This window comes from Lygodium microphyllum, chromosome 11, assembly GCF_053477565.2.
Source record: "Lygodium microphyllum isolate KBCC chromosome 11, Lygodium_microphyllum_v1.1.10, whole genome shotgun sequence".
In the NCBI taxonomy this organism is placed as follows: Eukaryota; Viridiplantae; Streptophyta; class Polypodiopsida; order Schizaeales; family Lygodiaceae; genus Lygodium; species Lygodium microphyllum.
Genome location: NC_141145.1, coordinates 70863263 through 70886938, shown reverse-complemented (window position 1 = coordinate 70886938; position 23676 = coordinate 70863263). Strand labels below are relative to the sequence as shown.

At 44.4% G+C, this 23676-nt stretch overlaps 1 protein-coding gene across 1 annotated transcript in view; it reads right to left on the bottom strand.

Moving 5' to 3' along the window:
• The window catches only part of LOC148028937 (callose synthase 9-like), a 213448-nt gene that overhangs the window by 178987 nt on the left and 10785 nt on the right, over positions 1-23676 (bottom strand). The window contains exons 2-3 of the mRNA XM_087687703.1: positions 16112-16209; positions 15869-15999 (exon numbers count right to left, since the gene is read on the bottom strand). Of these exons, the coding sequence (XP_087543829.1) occupies positions 15869-15999; positions 16112-16209 (229 nt within the window). The remainder of the gene's footprint in view (positions 1-15868; positions 16000-16111; positions 16210-23676) is intronic.

Sequence of the window (23676 nt, the reverse complement as noted above, 5' to 3'; positions counted from 1 at the left end):
GCATATCAAAAAGCTAGCGCAGCTTCAAATACAAGTTCAAAACGCAAAGAAGGTGATCACTTCTGAAGACATGGCAACAACTCTTTTTTCACAATTACCACCTCGCTTTAGTGGTTTTTATTCCGCCTTGATTGCTTCAAGGCAGTCTGAGACTCTTCAATGGGAAGAGTTGGTTCCTATAGTCTTGGACCAAGAGGAGCAATTGAAAGGAACCAATGCTTCGAAATCTGAAGCTTTGGTTGGTCAATCCTCTCAAAAGAAAGGGAAGGACCAAAAGAAGAAGAAGGAAGACAAATCTAAGAAGACCAAAGACAAGGAAGGAGTCTACTTGTCACATTTGTGGCAAAACATGTCACTGGAAGAAGGATTGCCCTGACAAGGAGAAGAAGGAGAAATCTTCAAAGGATTCCGAAGCGGTGGCTACTCCCTCATCAACTACTTTCCTCCATTTGGAGGTGGTTGAGGATTCACCCCTGCCGACTTCTGATACTGCGTTGACGACCCCATTTACTCGCGAGTGAATCGTTGATAGTAGTGCCCCTAGGAACATGACTCCTTCCGTAGGTATTACTCATTTGCGGCCTTCTCATGGTCAAAATCTTATTGGTGAAAGTTTGTCTATTCCTATCGAGAGACGGAGTAACATGCATCTTATTCCAGATGGGCGTGGTGGTGCCCATGCATCTGAGGTACTTTACGTGCCGGCTTTGGGGTATCGTCTTTTATCGGTGCACAAGATTTGTGCCCTCGACCTCTTGGTCGAATTTGATGTGGATTCTTTTCAGATTCTTGATCATGAATCAAGAGTGGTTCTTTCTTCAAGTTATGAGGAGAATGAAGTCTACAAGTTGTGGTCTTCTTCCGTCTTGACTTCTCTTCTTCTTACCTCCCAAACTCAGTCCGAGCTTTGGCATGCTCAGTTTGGTCACCTCAATTATAAATACCTTCGAAAGGCGTCTAAGGACCAGTTTGTTCGAGGTTTACCGGATATTGTGGTGAGTCAAAAGCCTTGTGTATTCTGCATCCGTGCGAATCAGCCTCGTGATGTTGATCCCAACAAGGCTTCGAGGCGGTCTTCAATACCCTTGGAGCTTGTTTCTACCGATCTTTGTGGACCGATGAGGACGGAATCCCTTCAAGGGAGCTTGTATTTTATACTCCTTGTAGATGATTACAACAGGATGACATGGGCCTATTTCTTGAAGCTAAAGTGGGAGGCTTTCTCCAACTTCAAGGATTGGTTGCTCTTTGAGGAGAACCGATTGGAGCGGAAGCTGAAGACCTTAGGATCGGATAAGGGCGGAGAAGTTGTTTCTAATGAGTTTGCTCGGTTTTGTGCAAATCGTGGCATACACCAGGAGTTTGCCAATATAAACACCCCTCAGGAGAACGGCATTTTGGAGGGGAATAATCGCAGTGTGATCGAGATGGCCCGTACCATGATGGAGCATTGTCAGACACCTCAGTGTCTATGGGCTCAGGCTGCGACTACTTCAGTTCACATCCTTAATTGTTCCCCTACTTCTATTGTTGTTGGTATGACTCCTTTTGAGGCGTACTTTGGATCGAAGCCCGATGTTTCTTATTTCAAGGTTTTTGGATGTGATACTTATGTGAAGCAGCTTCTAGAATACTAGTGTCTGTGGGCTATAGCTTGCAATCTCAAGCTATCGATTGTATGATTCACCTTGTACTTGGAGATCCCGGTGATAGCTCGGCCCCAACGACTGTTCCTCTCAAGCATGTGTCTCTTGAGGACTCTTCTTCGGATAAGGAGCTCACTTCCCAGCCACCAAATTCACCGATTGGTTCTCCGTTGACAATGGACCTTCCAAAAACCTCAACAGATGGAGAGCATTAAGGCAAGATTCGGCCTCCTCCTCGTTGGGCCATGACATGCTCCAAGATTCAGCAATCGAGGGGGTCCCTAAGGAGTGGCAACCGCAAGATGAACCGTGGAGGTCATGGCGACACTAAGCACATACTATGGAGCTTGTTTGCTCTAACTACTGTTTGATGTCCCATGTTATGCAGGATAGAGAGCCTACATCAGTGAAGGAGGCTTTACCGTCTAATCATTGGCGAAAAGCGATGGAAGCCGAGTTGGAGGCTATTGAGCGGAATGGCATTTGGTACCTTGTGCCTCGTTTCTCTCATAAGAAGGTGATTGGTGTCAAATGGGTCTTCAAGACCGAATACCATAGTGATGGCTCTTTGGACAAGCACAAAGGCTCGCCTTCTTGCTAAAGGTTTAGCACAACACCCAGGTGTTGATTTCCATGATACTTTTGCCCATACTACTCGCATGGCGACTATTCGTGCTATTCTTGCCTTTGCTAGTCATAGGAGATGGCCTGTCTTTCAATTGGATGTGAAGTCTGCCTTCTTGAATGGTGATTTGAAGGAGGAGATTATGTAGAGCAGCCTCCTAGCTTTGGTTCCTTAGATGGCAAGGTTTACAAGTTGAAGAAGGCCTTGTATGGCCTAAAGTAGGCTCCACATGCTTGGAACGAGAAGATTGATTCGTTTCACCAAGCCAAGTTGGGATATCGGCGCTCTAGGGCCAATCCGCAGCTTTATGTGCACACTTTCGAGGGTGGTCGTATGTTGTTTGTTTTGTATATTGATGGCTTGATTGTTACAGGTGATCATGCCCAGAAGATCGAAGAGACAAAGGCAGCCCTACATCAGAAGTTCGAGATGACGGATTTAGGACTTCTCCATTTTTTACCTCCGACCTTGGGATTTCCTATCCAGCAGGTACAGGTGCTTCTGATCTTGTTCTTGCAAGTTGGAGCGATTCAGATTGGGCTGGCGACGTGGACCAAAGGCTGTCTATTACAATTTATTGTTCTACCTTCGATGTTGGTGCTATCTCTTGGGGTAGCAAGAAGCAGCCCACAGTAGCCCTATCTTTGACTGAGGCAAAGTATCAGGCCGCGTCTTCTACCACATGTGAGAATGTGTGGCTTCCATGTTTGTTGGCGGAACTTGGCTGCCCCTAGACTTGCCCTGGTATTTTGCAATGCAACAATGAGAGTTGCATTGCCTTGGTACGGAATCCCGTATTCCATGCCCGAACAAAGCACATAGAGATCCAGTATCACTTCACTAAGGAGAAGCTTTTGGATGCGACCATCAATGTGGAATACTGTAAGACCAAAGACAATCTTGCAAATTTGTTTACGAAGGCACTTCCCCAAGCTTTACTTCACCGAGATTCCGAATCCCTCCGTCGGCTGCTTTGTCCAAGATCTGAGAGGGGGTGTTAGAGTCATTTCCTGGACTGGCAAGCAATGCCACGCAGGCAAGTGCCATGTGGCAGCAATTGCACTGCATCAATCGATTTTATTTAATGCAACAGACTTGATCATTTATGGGGATTATTTTCAGCCTATAAATAGGCTATGTTTCCAGCAGTCTTGGAAAATTGTGTCTCACATATTTCAGCCTGCAAACAACAGAGATTGCTCTCCAGGCTGATGGAGATCGAGATCCTCGAGGTAGAGACATACGTAGATATTCTCTCTACACCCGTGTATAATTCTACATCCTTATACAACATTCTTCACTACATATTTTATGTGTTTCACTGTCTCTTTCTCTCTCTCTCTCTTCTCTCTCTATTCACTCTTTGTCACAGTCATTCGCTTCCGCATTGCTTCACTCTGACAGTACAAGTATGGGGCCCCTAGCTTGATCACCGAGGCCAATCGAGTCGCATGTATGATGGATGGAGATCGATGAAGAGGCCACTTGTGTCCATGATTTCTATGATGATCACATACAAGGCCTAGATACCACATGAGATCATTAGAGTTGAGCTAGCAACCACACCTATCGTAGTGGAGGCCCTCACCCGATTATTCGTATATATACACAACTTATGGGATTTACCCAAACATAGATATGTCTAGTTGGCCCTTGAGTCTTCCCGACAGCTTGCTAAGAAGTGTATGCACAGATGTCAGCTTGGTTTGAGTTACATGGATTTAGTATGGATAAGATACCCCCCTTTTAGTACTCCCTTGATCCACCATCGCTACCTTGAGCAGCTCAAAGATTGACACGGTTATCAAGATGGATCTCACCTAGCTACACATCTAGAGGACAAGGTTGGCACTATTAGCTTGTCACTTTTAGTGTTGTCAGTTTGTCATCTCCCGATTATGAGCTCCTGTCAAAGTCTCAAAGTCTAATGGAGACATGGGAGCTCTAGCACTTTAGCATGTATTTCTCCTGTTTTAGGCCCTTTTCCTATGTCTATCAATTGGCTTGCACCTCGTGCCAATCATAGACTATCGAACGTGCCATGACATTACTTATGGCATTTTTCTATGCAATGAAACTGCATTTATTGCAGTCCTGTGGCCCATTTCAGCTGGTCAACCATGTTAATTGCCTATTTATGCAAGTCGACCAGATAAGGGGGACTTCAGCCATTTATAGCTGGTCTCTCCACACTTTGGCCATCATATTTTGCTAGCCGCTCCCCCAACTCCGAGCATACTCATCCATCTCCGGTGCTGCTACTGACATCATCATTTCCAGCCAGATCTGGTGCACTCATTGACACCTCAGGCTGCATGCAAGGACTGATCAGTCCTGTTTGTATTCAGCACTTATTTCAGTCAATGCAAATTTCTTTCTTCGTTCATCTTCTAGCTGTCTTCTTCTCTCTATGTTCGAGTTTCTTCTTCCATTACACATGCTCACATGGTATCATTGCCTAACAAGAGATCACAAAGAAGATTTTCATTGCAGAGACCACCCTTGACTGCCACGGTTCCCTCTAGATCAGCATTTGCTGCAAATGCAGCCTTCTTGGGAACAAGGGAGAACATCTCGTTGCATCTAACACCATCTACTACCCAGGCGACTACTGTTTCTTTTTGGCGACAACGTCTAGCTGCCCAAACGCAGGTTTTTCTGCTTCCCGGCAACCACTTGTACCTGGTGACAGTCCTTAACTGTAGGCTACAACATCTAGATACATGCAACAGCCTTTCTTGTGCAGGCTACACATCTACATCCTGACTGCATCTGACTTCCTCCTATTTTGGTGGTCAACGTGGCTTTTCTAGGTGATTGCAGGTTTACAAGATGTCTCAACATTAGTTTTTCAGCTTTACTAACTCAAAGGATGAGGCCTCTCATCATTCCTCTAAGAGACGGCAAGATTGTTGGAGGTTAGAGTCCCCCATTTGAATTCCTCATTCAGAGCACCCATCACTCCCTTCATGTTTCTCATAAGGCTCGGTCTACCGGCGTAAAGATGTGCCTTAGATGACACCTGCTATACAGCTACCCGTGCTTCCTTCTTTGCCCAAAGAAGACAAGTTGGATGGTTCAAACTATTCTCTATAGTTATGTAAGGTGGAGTGCATTCTCAACGCCTTTCTCTTTTGGGAGTTTATTTCTCTTCATGTTCCCACCCATGGAAGACCCCGCACATGGGTCATCAATGATCGTGCAACCCTTTGGGATCAGCTCAACTCTCAAGCTCGGTCCTTTCTCTTTATGAGTTTACAAGATTCTATCTTGGTTCATGTTCACAAATTGAAGACTACAGCAGAGGTGTGGAAGAAGCTTGCGTCTCTTTACCATCAAAAGACATTTGCCCACAAGATCTCCTTGAAAAAAAGCTTCAAATGCTCAGTGTTGATGACTCTTCTTCTTTGAAGGATCTTGGGTCACATTAACAAACTAGAGGATATGCGGGACGAACTTGCGTCCCCTTGAAGGATGATATCTTCGAAGGATATGGCCATGATTCTATTGACTCGGTTACCATCTCCTAAGTATGATGTCTTCTACACCACCCTTCTAATGTGGAGGACCGGAGATATGCTTCTTTGGGAGGAGCTTTCACTGCTTGCCTTGGAGCGCGATGAGTATCTCAAAGAGGTAGTGACCCAGGGGATTCAGCTCCACAAAGGCTTTTATTGCAAGTTCTGGGGGTGGAAAGAAGAAGGGGAAGCCACAAGCTGAGAAACAAGAGGACAAGAAGCATGATTCCAAGGATGAGAAGAAGTCAAACTGCCACATTATGGGAAGAGCACTAATCCTAAGGACAAGTGTTGGCAGAAGTACCCCCATTTGAAGCCTAAGGAGGCATCCAAGGATTCAAAGGCTACACCCGCTACCACTGAGTCCGTCTTCATACACTTGTTTGAGGTGAACGATATAGCTTTTGCTTCTTCTGAGAAGCAGCCTTGGCTCATGGATAGTGGGGCCTCTTCCCACATGACTTACCGCTAGGATTGGCTTCAAGATATGCAATCTAGAGGGGGATCTTAGTGAGGGGGAGTCCCTTCAATAGACAGGTGCTTTATAGGTACTAGAGGCTTCTCAATCTCTTTCGCAGCAAGATGAGACTATCACCATTCCTCGATGGTATCAACAACTCATGCAAGATTCGTCAATTTTCTAAGATGCCTTTTGGCTTGTGCAGGTCAACTAGGTTACACGCCCAACGGGATAGTTCACTTTGTGTGGGCTATACTCTTATGTCTCAAATTCTTCGAGACAATGAGCCTACTACAGTCGATGAGGCTCTTGCACACAATGTTTGGCACTATGCCATGTAGGCTGAGCTCGATTCTATTGAGGTGGAACCAAACTTGGAAGATGGTTCCTTGTCCGAAGAAGCAGAAAGTGATTGGTGTGAAGTGGATCTTCAAGATCAAGTATCTTGCAGATGAGACCTTCAACAAGCATAAGGCATAGCTTATTGCTAAGGAATTCTCTCACTGGGCCAATTTATATTTGCCGATGCCCATCATACTACAAGATTCGAGGCCATTTCCAATATCTAATCAAAGACAGGTTTTGGCCACTATCTAGAGTCATGGATTTCACTAACCAACCGTGCCTTGCTCTCTTCATCCTAGAGATACAATGCCTTCAAGACTCACTCCTCAAGTGTATAGTAACTTCAGGACACCAAGGTCCCACCCAAAAGCAACTTGCAGATTTCTTTGCAAGAGAGACCCAAGAGGTTTTAGCACAGCCACAACCTCAGTCATCTACACATACGCACGGGATATTGATTGATCGAGCCACCTAGCTAGGCCGATTCAAGATGTCCTAAACCTCAAAACAAGCCTTCTAAATGGTGTCTTGGAGGAGGAGATTTACGTCTCGCAGCCTTGTGATTTTCTTGTGCAAGAAAAGGAGGACCATTTTAACACATTGCTGAAGGCCCTCTATGGCCTAAGCAAGCTCTTAAGGCTTGGTATTAGCGGATTGATCGATTCTTCTTGGATAGTGGCTTCCATTGCTCAAATCATGACCCCAACCTTTATTACAAGGTTGTGGAGAACACACGTGTCTTAGTCATCTTGTATATTGATGACCTCATTATAACTATGAGTGATACACAAGATGTTGATTGTACTCAACAACTATCAGACTAAGAGTTCGACATGACAAATCTTAGGATCCTACATTTCTTCCTTGGATTGGAGATCTATCAAATGGCACAAGGCATTTTTATTTCCTAGCACACGTACATCTCCGAGCTTCTTTTGGAGTTTGGTATGGTCGAGTGTCGGTCTATTTCTTGCCCAATGGACCCAAAGTCCAAGCTTTTGGTAGCACAAGATCCCCTCAATGATACCACCTGTTACAGGTGCCTCTAGCTCTTTGATTTGGCTGATCCACACTTGGCCAAACATCTCTTTTCTGGTGGCTTTCTTCTCTTCTTTCATGAAGACTCCTACTCATGCTCACTGATAAGCTGCTTTGCACGTTCTACGCTATCTACAGGGAACTTGATCCTACAGGATCATGTATAGCGAGGCGGCCACTATTTCGGAATGGAATCACTCCAATAGGGCAAGTGATGTGGACTCGCAGCAATCCATTATTGCCTTCTTCCTTGGATTGGGAGCTATCTCTTGGAGCAGTAAGAAGCAGCCTACTATGGCTCTTTCATATACATTGGCCGAGTATCGTGCCCTCTATTCTACAACTATGGAGACAGTTTGGCTCCATCGCTTGTTGGCAAAGATTGGCCTTCCACAAACAGGACCTTCGGAGCTACACGTGAACAACCAGAGTGCCCTCGCTCTGGCAAAGAACTTGATATTTCATGCTCGCACAAAGCACATTGAGGTTCAATACCACTATGCTCGAGAGCAGATCATGGATTCTGAGTTAGTGGCGGCTTACTATCCTACTGAGGACAATGCAACGGATCTCTTCGCAAAGCCTTTGCCCAAGGCTTCCATACTTCATCGCAGAAGATTGTTGGGCCTTCAAACACTCCCATGATCTAAGAGGGGGTGTTAGCCTGTCACTTTTAGTGTTGTCAATTTGTCATCTCTTGATTGTGAACACCTGTCAGAGTCTGACAAAGACATGAGAGCTCTAGCATTTTAGCATGCATTTCTCCTGTTTTAAGCCCTTTTCCTATGTCTGTTTGTCGGTTTCCACCTCTTACCTGTCACAAACTGTTGGATGTGCCAGGACATTATTTATGGCATTTTTCTATGCAGTCCTGTGGCCCATTTCAGCTGGTCAGCCATATTTATGGCCTATTTATGCAGGTCGACCAGATTTGGAGGACTTCAGCTATTTATAGCTGGTCCCTCCACACTTTGGCCATCATATTTTGCCAGCTGCTACTCCAAATCCGGGCATACTCCTCCATCTTTGGTGCTGCTGCTGCCATCATCATTTCCAGCCAGATTCTCGTGACAAAAACTGGCTTCCCACACTCGGGTTTTGCTGTTTCCTAGTGACCATTTGTGCCTAGCAAAAGTCCCCGAGTCCTTGAGCTAGGAACAAAAAGAACAGCCAGCCAACTTATGTGATGAAGTCCCTCACAAAGACTCCTTGAGCCAAAAGGATAAAGAAATGGCCACCTGCCATGCTGAAATGAATCAAAGTTGCACAGCGGAAGACTCAGGAGCCACGAGTATAAAGAAACAGCCACCCTCTAGTGCAAATGAAGGTCATTTAGCAATCTCCTTGAGCCGAGAGAATAAAGGAATGGCCAATGTTGAAGAAAAGAAAGAAGCAGCCAAAGTCAGCTCCAAGAAGAGAAAGAAAATGAAGGCCCAAGCGAGGCAAGAGAAAAATCCGAGAACACACCACCATGTCTCGAGGCAAAGGATGAGAGTTCCAACTCGACTCCCAAGTCCCATGAAACGGAGTCCACAAGTAAAAGAAAGTGGGTCACATTTGTTAAGCAAATGACCATCCACTTCTATGAGCATGACGGGGAGTTAACTCTCTGCACTCAAATGGCGGATACGGAGGGGGAAGAGCCCTCATGCAACAAGGCAAAGGCACATGCTTGGGTACCTCTCATGTGGACATATCATGGTGGATGGATCTTTGTGGATGGATCCCAAGTGGTTGAGCCATAGGACAGAACCCAGTCCATACTCACCATGAAGGTGAACTTCAAAGAGGTACCTTCGCCTAAGGAGCCCACAAGTGCATTCAAGCCCGTTCCGGTCTCTAGACCAAAAGGGTGCAATCTTTTTAGTGAGATCAAGGTAGTTGGTTATTTACTTGATCAAAACCAAGATGGTTCCAAGGAGGCTTCCCCCTCCACGTTACTCACACTAGATTCAACTCATCACCAAGCAAACCAAGTTGCAACGAGCTAGATGTGAAGACTTAGCTCGCACACACATCCCATTGCCAGATCCCAACATGTCAAGGTCCTCAATGGAAGTGGATCGATTTGTGTTAGGGCACAATGCCAGCACACACCCAACCTTCTGTACCTTCATGTTTTATGCAGCCCATGAGGGCCAAGTCAAAGTGGTTACGGCACAAGTAATGGCATGTGCCATGCAAGCTAGGCGATTTGATGCTATGCATTTGATAGACCTAAATGCATTCCATGCCTTAAAGCTTGATTTGGCAACCAAGGGCCTCAATAGGCACAACATAGAAAGATCTACCAAAGGACTTCCTACGGAACTTGTGCTTGATAATGTTGTATTTGGGTGACAAAGGCCCAATGGTTTTGATCGCAAGGGAGATGACCCTTGCTTTGCAGGCACGGTAGTTAGATGCAACCCATCAAGTCGCCATGCTTTGTTCAACTCCTCCCACTCTCCAATCCAAGCAAGATGGACCCCTTCTTCAATCTTCTTCTAGGTGTGCTCCAAAGAGAGAAAGGGTGATCAATACTGGAAAAATGGATCTTTCAGGCTCACAAAGAGACTTACAAAAGCACTATAGATGAACAGTCCAAATGAAAGGAAGACTGATGGTGCGAAGACTTGGGATCACACCTTCCGTGCAAGGAGGCATGATCCCTTTCGTGCAAGGAGGCATACCATTTTTGCAAGAAGGCGATTTGGCCCCCTCAAAAGAAAGCATGCATTTCTCCTATTTTAGGCTCTTTTCCGATGTTTCACAATCGGTTTTCACCTCTTACCGGTCACAAACTATCCCGCATACAATCACATTCTTTATGGCATTTTTCTATACAATCAAACTATATTATTATAGTCCTATGGCCCATTTCAGCTGGTTATCCATATCTATGGCCTATTTATGCAAGTCAACCAAATTTGGGGGGCTTAAGCTATTTATAGCTGGTCCCTCTACACTTTGGCCATCATCTTTTGCAGGCTGCTCCTCTGACTCCGAGTATACTCCTCCATCTCCAATGTTGCTGCAGCCGTCATCATTTCTAGCCAATTTTGGTGCCCTCGCTAATGCCTCAAGCAACATGCAAGGATTGATCAGTCCATCTATGTGTTCAGCATTTATTTCAATCAATGCAAGTTCAGATTCCACAATCTCCTTTGCTGATCCAAAAGCCTCTTGTTGTACCAACAATCAGTAAGCAATTTGGGCCAATTGTCCCTTGATTTTCACCCAAGACTTGCACAAATGGAACCACCAATTGACCAAATGTTGCCCCAATTCACAATGGATGGCCTGCCATTTGAAATCCCTGTCAATTCCACGAGTTTCAAGTGCTAATATCAATGTGCAATGCCTTCTCTTGTTGGCACGGGTCCCAAGGTGACTGCTAAACCCTAATTTCTACAAAAATTTAGGGTTCATAACAAAGATCCCTCTATTGTCCACCAAATTGATTGAGATCTGCTCAAAACAGCTAAGAAATGCTAAGATCTCTTGAGAAGGGGTTGGAGAAGATGATAGAGAGCCAAGATGAGAGAGAAATTTGATTTTCTTCTCGAGAAAATCCTAAAATCTGCCTACTGCTTGCTCCAACCTGCATCTAATGCAATCACCTAGTGCCAAGCACCTCCAAAAATGTTATCATCTGATCAACAATCCTATTGCCAGCCCTTGGTAGGTCTCTCCTTGCTGTCCCCTACCTACTACTAAGGCCCCCAAATGGCTGTCTTCTGCAACAAATTGTTGTTCTTTGATCAGAAAATGGACCACCAGCTCCCTCTCTTCTCTCCCAAGCTATAAACCGACTGGATAGCTAATACCGGTCCCCAAAAACATTTTCTTAGTTTGCATGGCTATCTTTGCAAAGTGGCAACCTTCTAAACCCATTTTTTCAACATTATCCAACTATTTAATTAATTTTCAAAATTGAATAATCTTAAAAATTAATTTCCACCCTTTTGACCCTACTCAAAATTGAATGTGCCCGTCCATAACTAAATTGGCTAGGCCGTTTGCAATCTGGAGTGGTCCCCAATCTTTGTTGACCCTTAGACTAGCATTATTTAATTAGTTAATACTAGTCCCTAGTGTCATGACCGACACTTATTGTCCAAATCATTGTCCTAGGATCAAAACTGACACCAACTAACCACCAAAACCCAATTGGCATAACTCATCATAACTTTTGCCTTTGACACCCACTGCATCCTCGAGGTCCTTGGCCTATTACCGTGAAATAATTACCATGTGCATCACATGTGCTAAACAACCTTGCACTTCTTTTTCCTTGCCCTCTCTCCCTCTATCTCTTCTCTCCCTCTACCTCTTCTTCACACACACTCTCTCACTCTCTCTCTCCACAATCCCCTTACACTACCCTTCTCTTCTTCTTTCCTTCCCTACTTTTATTCCTCTGTGTGTGTGTGTGTGTGTGTGTGTGTGTGTGTGTGTGGCCAGTGCCTTCCTTGGGATAAATGGCCAACATCTTCCCTACCTAATTATACCCCTATCCTAAGGCTTTATATAGCCTTCAACCAAGGGCTATTACTACGAGCTTTTCTCAACGCGTGCGAGCTGGTCGAGCTTCCAAGATTGGTCATGCTTTTATTGTGATCTTTGCCGATGATCCCGCTTCGATCTTTGCTTCTAGATGATTGTGATCTTTGTGCGATTCACAACAAAGAACGACGTGCTATTGGACTTGACCTGCAAGATGATGACAACGATGAGGATCGCGTTGTGAGACGGATTGAGAATTCTCATCTCATAGTTCGATTGCTGGAAGGCACCAGGCCTCTATTTACTCGAGATCACAAGCACGAACGAAAGCAAACACTCCAACTCAAAACGATTTGATTTATTGATTCACAAAAGTTATTTACACAAACTCGAATTCGTCCGACTACTCAATGCTCGGAACATCTCAAAGTTGTGCTCACACTCCATGATGCTCGCTCCAACTCTTTGACTTCAGTGCGCATAACATAGTAGCTCACTGCAATCACACAATTATAGTCCTCCAACTTGAAGGGATGAATCAACACATAAAAGGCACTCAAAACCAGTATAGGTGTCAATACAATCAGAACCAATGTGGATTGATGGTAAAACTCTATTCCAAATCCAATATGCTAAAGGCCCTCAACAATACCAAGACTTCAAAGCGCATTCATGTTAAAGACAAGATGAAGAATACTTATGTAAGAGAATGACGAAGTGATGATGCGCCAAAGCTACCCTTCTATTAGAACCGAGTCGTAGCTCATCCCAACACCTACTTACCCACATTTCTTTTTTGTATGTTTAACCATACAGCACTACAAAAGCTATGATACAACTGCTGGTGGTCTTTTCCGCAATCATCCAACAATTATACATCCTTAATACACTCCTTGCAGGATTCAATTCTACACTCCCTCGAGCATATCAAAGCATTATTCCTTGTGTGTATTTCTTCTCATCGATTTAGCTCTTCTCTTCCCAATATCCTACAGTTTCTGTCATGTACTTGGCTCCTCTATTTTGGTTCTTGTAGTCAGCTAGGCTGGTCAATTCGCTCCTCCTGCTAAAGACTCATCGAGAAATCCAAAGGCCTCACAATCCAAGATTACCTCCTCCTTATAAAGCTCTCCAAATCCTCAATACTCTCCTTTATTTAGCATCACAACCATAAAAGCACATAAGTTGATTCTGATCTATCCTGCTGCCTACCTACAAGATTCATCCTTCCCAACACTTTATGAAAGCATCCCCCTCCTATACTTCTTTGTTCGTAAAAGCCAAGAAACGAATTTTGTACAATGCATCAAATGCATTCAAAATAAGCTCACAAAGAAAAATGTATTTGTTGCTATATAGAGAATTGATGATAATATCCATTAGGTGTGATACTTCAGCCTAGAATTCAAACTTCTCCACCTTGGATATGAAGCTCTTGGGGGATATGGATTCAGATTCTCTTTGTGCAACTTCAGCATCCGTTGTGAGTGCATCAAGAATGGTTTTGTATCATCACCTTTTCCCCCAAACAAACACATTGGCTCCCTCTTCAAAAACCAAGGTCTCCCTTGAATAGCGCTCCCAAAATATCCAAATGTTGGGACTAACTAGGGGAAAGCAAGAATACCATCTTTCTCATAAAAGCGATGCCCTGCCATCACAACACTCCGAATTTCGTTCCCTAATGCCACATCCTCTTAACATTCATAAAGAATATCCATGCATGGATAATATGAAGCACTATATGCTGGTTTTTCTTGCCATGCTCATATAAGCGCCTGACAAAGGGGCCCATCCCTTTTTGACAGACTGCAATAACACTAATATCCTTTCTAAAATCTTCCCCAACTGATTGCAAATGTCCCAGTAAAACCCATGAGAAAGTCCCAAGATAGCTTTGGGTTTCATTGCAGCAAAAATTTGTTGGTAATAGACAGCCTATTACATGAAACAAAATTAAAGCTATGCAGCATCTGATATACGAAGCAAAACCTGTCTCCAAAATGTCACCCAATATTGATATCAAGCAAGATTTTGCTATCTTCGTGATGATTGAGTGGTAGTTCAACTGCTTTTGGTGGTGTTGCTAATGCGGGCTCTTCCATCCCACGTGAATCAAGTTCTCTTTGAGCTTTGTAGCTGAGCTTCTCCTATCAAGTCTATCACCTGCATTAGCTCGTTGGCCGTTGTGAGCAGTCAGATGAGTTACGTTGATCTATTCAATGTCTGCATGTTGGCAATTGCAATCCTCAAGCAAAGATCAGTTTTGCAGGTACTAATGGCATTGAAACTGACAACGGATCAATAGTAGTAAGGCCAATCTCAAGACCCCAAGTTCCCCCCCACACAAATGAATGTCATCACAACACTCCAAAGTGGCTTCATAGTGGTGGACGAGCAGCGTCACGACAACATGCATCAGCAGCCGTAATTTTTTTCATTTTCGTTTTAACTTTATGTTGAAACATTACAAGAAAATTCCTTGACTTTTTAGATGTCACATTTTGGTCTCATAGGCTAATTTGGCCTTTTGTAGACATTAAATAACTTTCTGCTTTCTTTATTCTTCCCCCCTATAAATAGAAAAACTAAGGGCCTCTCTCCTCACTGGCTCCTGCATCACGAATGTGTTGATCTCTTGTAAACTCATCCAAGTCAATAGTTACAATTCATATGGTGTGATAATGATCTAGTTGTCTATATCTAAACTATTGATTGTACAACATCATCCTCAGTGCATAACTACTCCATGATTCTAACAATGATAGAGGACCTTTAATCCTCTTAATAAGAACCAAATAAATTGGAGAATGATCTCAAAGAGTGGAGAAATCACATACCCAATCATTATTATAAAATCTACCGATGATGGAAAAGGACATGGATCCTATTGTTGTCCCCCCTAGGGAAATCCTCATATTGAGAGATGATGCTCCTAAGAGATGGTGCTCCAAAAACATAAGATAAAGGATTCGATGGGTCACATCATATCATTATTTCAGTCAATTGGGATAGTGATAACCATCCCAGGAGAACTTGATGAAATCACTACCAAATGTCAAGTAAATGTTCTCAAAAGAAAACAATTTAGTAAAATGTGTTCACATCAGAGAACACCTCACACATTCTCTCTATGAAGGACCTCTATCTCTAGAGCAAAATCGAACGCAATGGTAAGTATAAACCAGAGGTGGGGAACTACATTGGAGTCCCTTGACAAGGGGGCCAGATACTTCCTCAGCATTCGAAAGGGCTCCACACTGCTAAGTATGCTTTGCATCGAAGGGGGGCATTGTGAAAGAGAAGGCTGCCAAAGAGAGCAAAGGCATACTGAATCTGAAAGGGAGGCTGAGATGCTGCTGAAGCAAGGGTGGACAGCAAAGAGGAAAATTTGGGAAATTTTATTTAGAGACACATCACCTTGGCAAGTTCTGCAGATCAGCTTTATTGGGACAGCTACATACACCATTCGAAGACCTTAATAAATTGATATTTCAAAGCAAACGATTGTGTGTCAAATTTACTGTTCCCATGGATGAAACAATCAATATGTTACACACTTATAGAAAATTATCTTCACCAAAACAGAGAGCCAACTTTGACAGCTACTGTGGCCAATACATCATTATTGTTCCCACTGATAAAGCGGTTAATATGTTTTATAAAGTTAAAAGCATTTATCTTAAGGAAACGGAGAGCAACATTGAAGACTTCTACAGCAGATATTTTGTTAAGATTCATTACTTACGCAGATGTAAGAGGAGTTTCTTGCAAAGCTGTCACACGATGCTTTTTCTTGTACTGTAAATAGAAGTTCCGAAGAGTTTCAATATCTTGACTTCGAAGGAAAGTTGACCCATCTTTCTTAGCTGATTTTTGCTGAGATCAGAAAAGAGAAGCCAATAACATATAAACCATGGTAGCAGTTTGCAAGTATCAACATCAGAATTATGAATGTTCTGACTTTGGAATATGTATATCATTGAAGCACCTTTATGATTGAAAGTAGTCCAGTCTTGAACTGCAGCACTCCCCTCCCTTCACTGTTTGGATCCAATTGCTGAGATAATTTATAGGCATGCTCACAGACTGCAAAATAAGTCAATATAAGAAGATGCATCCTCCTAGCAAGTTCTCCCTTGGTTCTATTTGATAAAATTCATGAAAATGCATAACACGTCAAGAATACCAAATTTATGAGTTACCTCACTATCAAGCAGGATAACTCTGGAGTTTCAGCAAAACAAATAATCATTACTCCCTGAAGAAGGAGACTCTATAAAGTAATCAACTGCCTGTCCATGGGTCCAGGTCATGTTTTTGTACAAACTCGCCTACTGAAACCTATCTCAAAGACTTTGAACAGATCTGAAATAAGGCCAACAGAGATTGTGCACATGCATATACATACACCACACATACTATCTCGCACACACGGGTGTATGCGTGCAAGTGCACTTGTGTGTGTGTGTGTGTGTGTGTGTGTGTGTGTGTGTGTGTGAGGATCTGTCATAAGACTTGTTTCCTAGGGACTCTGGACCAGCTTACAGCACTTTTCCCATCCTTTTGGCCTGCTGAAGTCTTGTCGTAGGCTCCAGCTAGTTGTCATGGCCTTGTTCTCCTGCTTGGAAAGATTGCAAAGCCAATCGTCATCTGCTGATCAGATTACTGTGTTGTAGCTGACTGAGCTAAACTTACTTCACCTCTTATGAGTTGTTTCAGTTCTGGTCGCCATTTGCTGGAACTCTTACACATACTGAATGACACCGTTCACTGCATGTAAAGATTATTCTTACTTCAGTGTTGCTGCAATCCGATATTGGTCACACAGGAATAGTTCTGCGCAGCATGCATCTGTTCCTCTTATTCATTTTCCTTCTGTGATCCTGGAGTTTCCCTCCTTTTTGCTGCGACTTTCCCTCCTTCTGTACAGCCTGTCTTGCTGCTCCTAGGACTGATTTTCAGTCAGTTATGGGTTTTCGTGTCAGAGTGCAGCGATGCCGTAACGTGGGACCAAGACTTAGAGAGAGAGTGAACACAGAGAGGGGAGAGAGAGAGAGAGTGGAAGATGAAGATCTGCTGTATAAGGTGTGCTGTTTACAAAGATATGCAGATATATACACGGGCGCAGTGCGCGGGACTGCATGTTGCCACCTCGACGATGCAACCTGCTGTTCACCTCAAAGTACGCTGTAGTCTGCACGAATCTCTAGCCTGAAATCTGCAAACAGAAGTGTGGAACAATGTGCAGAATGTCGGCTATAAATAGCCAAAAATAATGCGATCAAAAATGACAGGTCGGCTACATTAAATGCAGCCGACTGGTGCAGTCCGACCAGACTGCCACGTGGCAACTGACGTGGCACGGCCAGGGGATGAGGAGGCCGGACCTCTCCTCGTCGCTCTCCATCAGCTGAAGACTCTGGGATATCCACTGGTCGTAACTCCTCAGGGGTGACCAGTGGAATAGTAGACTCTGTATCGGAAACAGAATCGGAATCAAAAGGCATTGGCTCCAAAGGAACTGTCTCGTTAGCCCAACTCTCCCCTGGATCTCCAAGAACGGGATGCTCCTCACCCGCTGCTATGGCCGGAACCTCCACGAACCGCACATCTCGACTGGTGTACACATCCCGCTTTACGGGATCATACAAGTGATAGCCTTGGAACTAAGAGCTGTAGCCAACAAACACCTGTCTTCGAGAAGCCCCTTCAAATTTATCACGATGAGTCTTGGGAATGTGAACATAGACATCACACCAAAAAACCCTAAAATAAGAAACATCGGGCTTAGTCCCAAAGTAAGCCTCAAAAGGTGTCATCCCATCAACAGCCGAAGTGGGGGATCGGTTGAGGATGTGAACTGCAGTAGCCACAGCCTCGGCCCACAGAAACTGAGGTGTCTATCGGTGCTCCATCATGGTGCGCGCCATCTCGATCACACTTCGGTTCTTCCGTTCAAGAATGCCATTTTCTTGAGGAGTGTTGGTGTTAGCAAAATCCTGGTGAATGCCTTTATCTGCACAAAAACGAGCAAACTCATTAGAAACAAATTCACCACCCTTGTCGGAGCGCAAGGTCTTCAATCGCCGGCCCGATCGGTTCTCCTCAAAGAGAAACCAATCCTTGAAGTGGGAGAAAGTCTCCGACTTCAACGCCAAGAAGTAGGCCCAAGTCATCCTGCTATAGTCATCTACAATCAATTGAAGTACGAGCTTCCTTTCAAAGACTCGTTCCGCATAGGGCCACAAAGACTCATAGAGACAAGCTCCATTGGGGAAGTAGACCGCCACGAAGCTTTGGTGGAAATTGCATCCCTATGCTGCTTCCCACGAATGCAGGAGACGCATGGTTGTTGGCTCACCACTATGTCCGGCAACCCTCAAACAAGCTGTCCACGTGACGCCCTTCGAAGATAATCATAGTTTAGGTGACCAAACCGAGCATGCCATAGCTCGGACTGTGTCTAAGAGGTAAGAAGAAGAGTAGGGAGAGCGGTAGAAGACGTCAATTTGTAGATGCCGTTCTCCTCATATCCCGATGAGAGAACCTTCCTTGACCCAGATCAAGGACTCGCACCGAATCACTGTCAAACTCCACCAAAAGTCCAAGTGAACAAATCTTATGAACCGAAAGTAGATGATACCCTAAACCTGACACATGCAACACCTCTGAGGTATGGGTACCACCACGTCCATCTAGAATGAGCTGCATCTCACCCCGTCCTGCAATAGACACCGAAGAGCTATCTCCGATGAGAATCTGCCCACGCGAAGGTCGCAACTGGGCAACACCAACTGATGAAGAAGTCATGTGCCGAGAGGCACCACTATCAACAATCCACTCTCGAGCCTGGGGGGCTGTCATCGCAGCATCAGAAGCCTTCCGTGTAGAGTCCTCAATGACTGCTAGATGAAGAAACGCAGCTAATGAGGGTGCAGCCACCGCTCCAGAATCCTTCGAGTCCTTCTTGGTGGTGTCCTTCTTGTCTTTGTCAAGGCAATCCTTCTTCCAATGGCCGGTCTTACCACAAATATGGCATGTGGATTCTTTTTCCTTGTCCTTCTTGGTGGTGTCCTTCTTGTCTTTGTCAAGGCAATCCTTCTTCCAATGGCCGGTCTTACCACAAATATGGCATGTGGATTCTTTTTCCTTGTCCTTCTTTGACTTGTTGTCCTCCTTCTTCTTCTTTTGGTCCTTCCCCTTCTTCTGAGAGGCTTGACCTGTCAAAGCTTCCGACTTGGAAGCATGCTGTCCCTTCAGTTGTTCCCCTTGGTCCAAGACCATAGGAACCAACTCTTCCCAACGAAGAGTAGACTCACGCCCCGAAGCAATAAGGGCAAAGTAAAAAGCACCGAATCATGGCGGCAACTGGGACAAGAGTGTGATCGCCATGTCTTCGGAGAAAATCGGCTTCCCCGCATTCTGATTCAATCAGCCCTTCTTCACTGCTCTGATACCATGTCAGAGTGCAGCGATGCGGAAGCGTGGGACCGAGACTGAGAGAGAGAGAGTGAACACAGAGAGGAGAGAGAGAAACAGTGGAAGATGAAGATCTGCTGTATAAGGTGTGCTGTATACAAAGATATGCAAATATATACACGGGCGCAGTGCGCGGGACTGCGTGTCTCCACCTCGACGATGCAACCTGCTGTTCACCTCGAAGTATGTTGTAGTCTGCACGAATCTCCAGCCTGAAATCTGCAAACAGAAGTGTGGAACAATGTGCAGAATGTCGGCTATAAATAGCCAAAAATAATGTGATCAAAAATGACAAGTCGGCTGCATTAAATGCAGCCGACTGGTACAGTCCGACCAGACTGCCACGTGGCAGCTGACGTGGCATGGCCAGGGGATGACAATCGCTAACATTTCATAATAACAGGACGGTGTACAGACAACGGCATCATTCTCCAAACACCAAAAGGAGACAATTGTATTATCTGAATCATGCAGAATGGAAAACTCTGACAGTAAATATGTCTTTGAGACTCTCAATGAAGAATACCAACAGAATCAGCAGGCATGGGGCAAACCTCTTCCCTCTATCAAGTACAAAATGAAATCGCCTACCATTGGTAAACCCATTAAAAATTCATCATAGACAGCCCTTATCATCTTCTTTCCAGGAAATCTTCCTTCAGCAAATGATGTTGCTCAATGGATCAAATCATTGCATAGTTGTGAGGAGGTTTTGTAGACAGTGTCTATTTTGCTCATGTGGCTTTTATGAGGTGTATTTGCAAGAGCTTGCTTTACTTCATAACTTTGGACATTTTGCTCAAAAATGTCCAACTGAATTGCATCAGCCACCTGTTAATGCCATTCATCATAATAATGTTCAACCAGCTATCCAACTGCCAGTTGTCCGAAGTAAGGACTCTTTGAAAATAAAAGAGAAAGGCAAATCAAAACTGAAAGATCAAGAAGGTGGTGCTCAAAATGGATGGCAGCAACCTCAAAAAGTGATCACACTTAAACAGAGACCTATACAAGCAGGAAATTGGAGTATGGATGCTCCATCTCCAGGACAGGCTTCTCTTCCAATGATAGAGAATCATTATTCAGTATCAAGGTTATGGGCTGATGTACTGAAGAAAGGGATGACTGATTGTGATATGCATTTGGATCAACATGCTATCATTACTGTGCAAGAGGATCTTCTAATGCTATAGCTGTGGTTTGATGTTTCACGCCCTATTCTGTATATAGCTATCCTCTTTCTCTCATCTTTGTTGCCTCATCGTTTCAAACCAGCTCCCATAATTCTTCTCTATCCTTTCTCATCAAACTTGCCCATTGTTATTAATACCACTTGCTGTAACTTTTAATATTGAAGTTTGATTGATCTAGTGAACATAGTTTATATAGCTCACTTACTTCCCAAAATCCAAACTTTGGTTCTAGTAGTTACGAACAAAACTATGTTGTAACAAATCTACAAGAGCTTTAGCTATGGCTTCAAGGTTTTTTGGAGAGCACATAAAAGTGTCAAGTTTTGATGAGTCACAAGTGCTCAACCATAATATCTCTATCTTACTCAAAGAGTGGCATGTAAATGTAACCAATGCAAGGGGTTGTGAGACATGAATGTCATATCACATTGCAGCATGTGCACAACCGTGGACACTTTGAACCCTGTTTGACTGATGAGCTAGTTCAACAACATGACCCAGACATAAATAAGCACTCTTGAATATGTGCCAAATTTTATCCATTGTCACAAGGATGTGAAATTTTATTGCTTTGCTTAGCATTTGATTAAAAGTTAATCAAGTGTGCTAATGTCACTTACACATGTGAGGTGCAAGTTAACTATTTCACAATGTGGAACCCAAGACCCTGAGATATCAATTGGTATCAAAGGCAAAAAATTTGATAGGCACTAGGTGGTACTACCAAGTTGCCCAATAAATACTTCCATTTTATCCAGCACATTATCTCACTACCTAGATTGCCAACCTTCTACGAGTTGGTGCCAGTTCTTGCGTTATGCAAGGTTGCACGATCAAGTCCACAAAAAGTCCTCCACACATCCATTCAGAGGGGTGAGGGTCGGTTGCTTCTTTTCGAGAGGGAGAACCACCAGTGGCAAGAACTCGCAAGTTGCGAAGGCAAGCCAAAACAAGCGTGACCTTTATTCCTCTGACAGAACCAAAGAAACACGACCCCTTTGGCAACAAATTCCTAAGAAAATAGGTTTTGCACACACTGCCAGAGATCGAGCCATGTGGACAACTTAATGTCATACCAAGACCCAAGGTATTCCTCCTAGAAAACCATAGCACATTGCTGCGACTACCTCCACTCCAACTGGCCAGTCCATTGGGGCTACGCCTCTCACTATTGCATCATCTGCTCCATCTGTCCCGACAGCTCCTTGATATGTGGCACACGGACAGCCTCAATAGCCTATCTCCTTCACCACTCCTAAACGATTTGCTAATCAATCTACTGGTGGCTCACCTATTGCACTTTACGCATCCATTCCTAGGGTATCCATTGCACCTTCTAGGACCCCTTCCCCACCTCGCCATACGTGATGGTGGCCACACACTTCGCCTTTCCCTTTTTAGACTTCGCTATATACATACATACTCATTATTTTGCACTTTCAGTTAGCTTTGCATACTTTATTTTCAATTTTTCTTTTTGCTTTGGAGCATCTCACTACTCACCTCTATGTTTGCAAATTTTGATCTCTTTAGCATGGTTTTGTATTTCAGTGTAGGGCTACAATCTTGTGTCAGTCCTTCCTACTCTGGAGATAGGCGATACATGCCGTTCCTTTCATGGTTCCATCTACTTGGAGGTTAGCTCTTCTACCGCCGACATGGTAGCTTTTCCTTTCGCAGCGGATCGTGCAACATCTCTCTTAATGCTATCATAGCAATGTATTATATCCTTGCTCTTCCAGTAGAAATGCTTCATCATTTTCATCCCCATGGCGCTCGGCACCACACGAAGACCGACATTCCCAGGCTCCTCTTCCTTCTTTATCATCAGCATCTAGGTTGAGAGGGGGTCCCTACCCTTCTTGGTATTCTACAAGTTTCGACACTTGTCTTCAACATCGGCCCTTCCCCCCCACTCTTGTACCTTCTCCTATGCATTGCATGATTTTATTGTCTTTGTACTAGGGCGCTTGGGCAAGTGAACAATTTTCCCACAAGAGACACTGTCCAAGTGACAGCTACTGCATGAGATTTCTTCAACATGTACATACTATACATCCCATTGTGCAAAGCACCATTGAACGAATCCTAAGTTGTTTACATCGGCGGATTACGCCACCATCCTTCTTCCTTGATCCATCACCTTTCCCTCATCATCGACATCCTCAAGTGGTTGGGTAAGCTTGTGCTATTTTATGGTGTATTAAGTGTACCATCCCTACTCCCATCTTTTGGGTCACTGTTACTTAATCAACCGCCACCCCTAAAATTAACTTTCCACCCAAAAGAAAAAAATTCAATGTAATTCCATCTTCCTTTGTAAGGCTTGGTAGGCCATTGGGCATAGAGATAGGGAACGGCCATTCCGGCACATAGGAACGAATTAATGCATTCCGGGAGATCTGAGCCCAAGAGACGCTGGCGGAACATTCCAGCCCGTTGTCCATGTCCCGTTCCCTCCTGTTTTGAGCCATTCCAGGGCCGTTCCTTGTTTGGAACGGCTGTTCGAGCAATGGAAATTAGAAAAAGAAAAGGTCGTTTGCTAGCGCCCGTTTAGGGTCGCGATTCGCTGGTGGCCCGACGACTCCCACCTCTCGCGTCTCTCTCGCTAGCCTCGCCTCTCCCGCCTTGCCTCTCCCGCCTACTTCGCCTGCTACTCCCGCCTGCCCTGCATATCCCACCTACCCTGCCTGCTACTCTCGCTAGCTCCCGCCTATCCCGCCAGCTCTTGCCTACTGCTCCCATCAGCTCCCGCCTATCCTACCTGCCCCACCTACTTGCTCCTGCCTGCCTCTCCCGCCTACCTGGCCCGACTCCCGCCCGCAATCAAGTGACGAATATCGTATCAAGCACCAACCAAAGTGTTTCTCTACTCAGTACT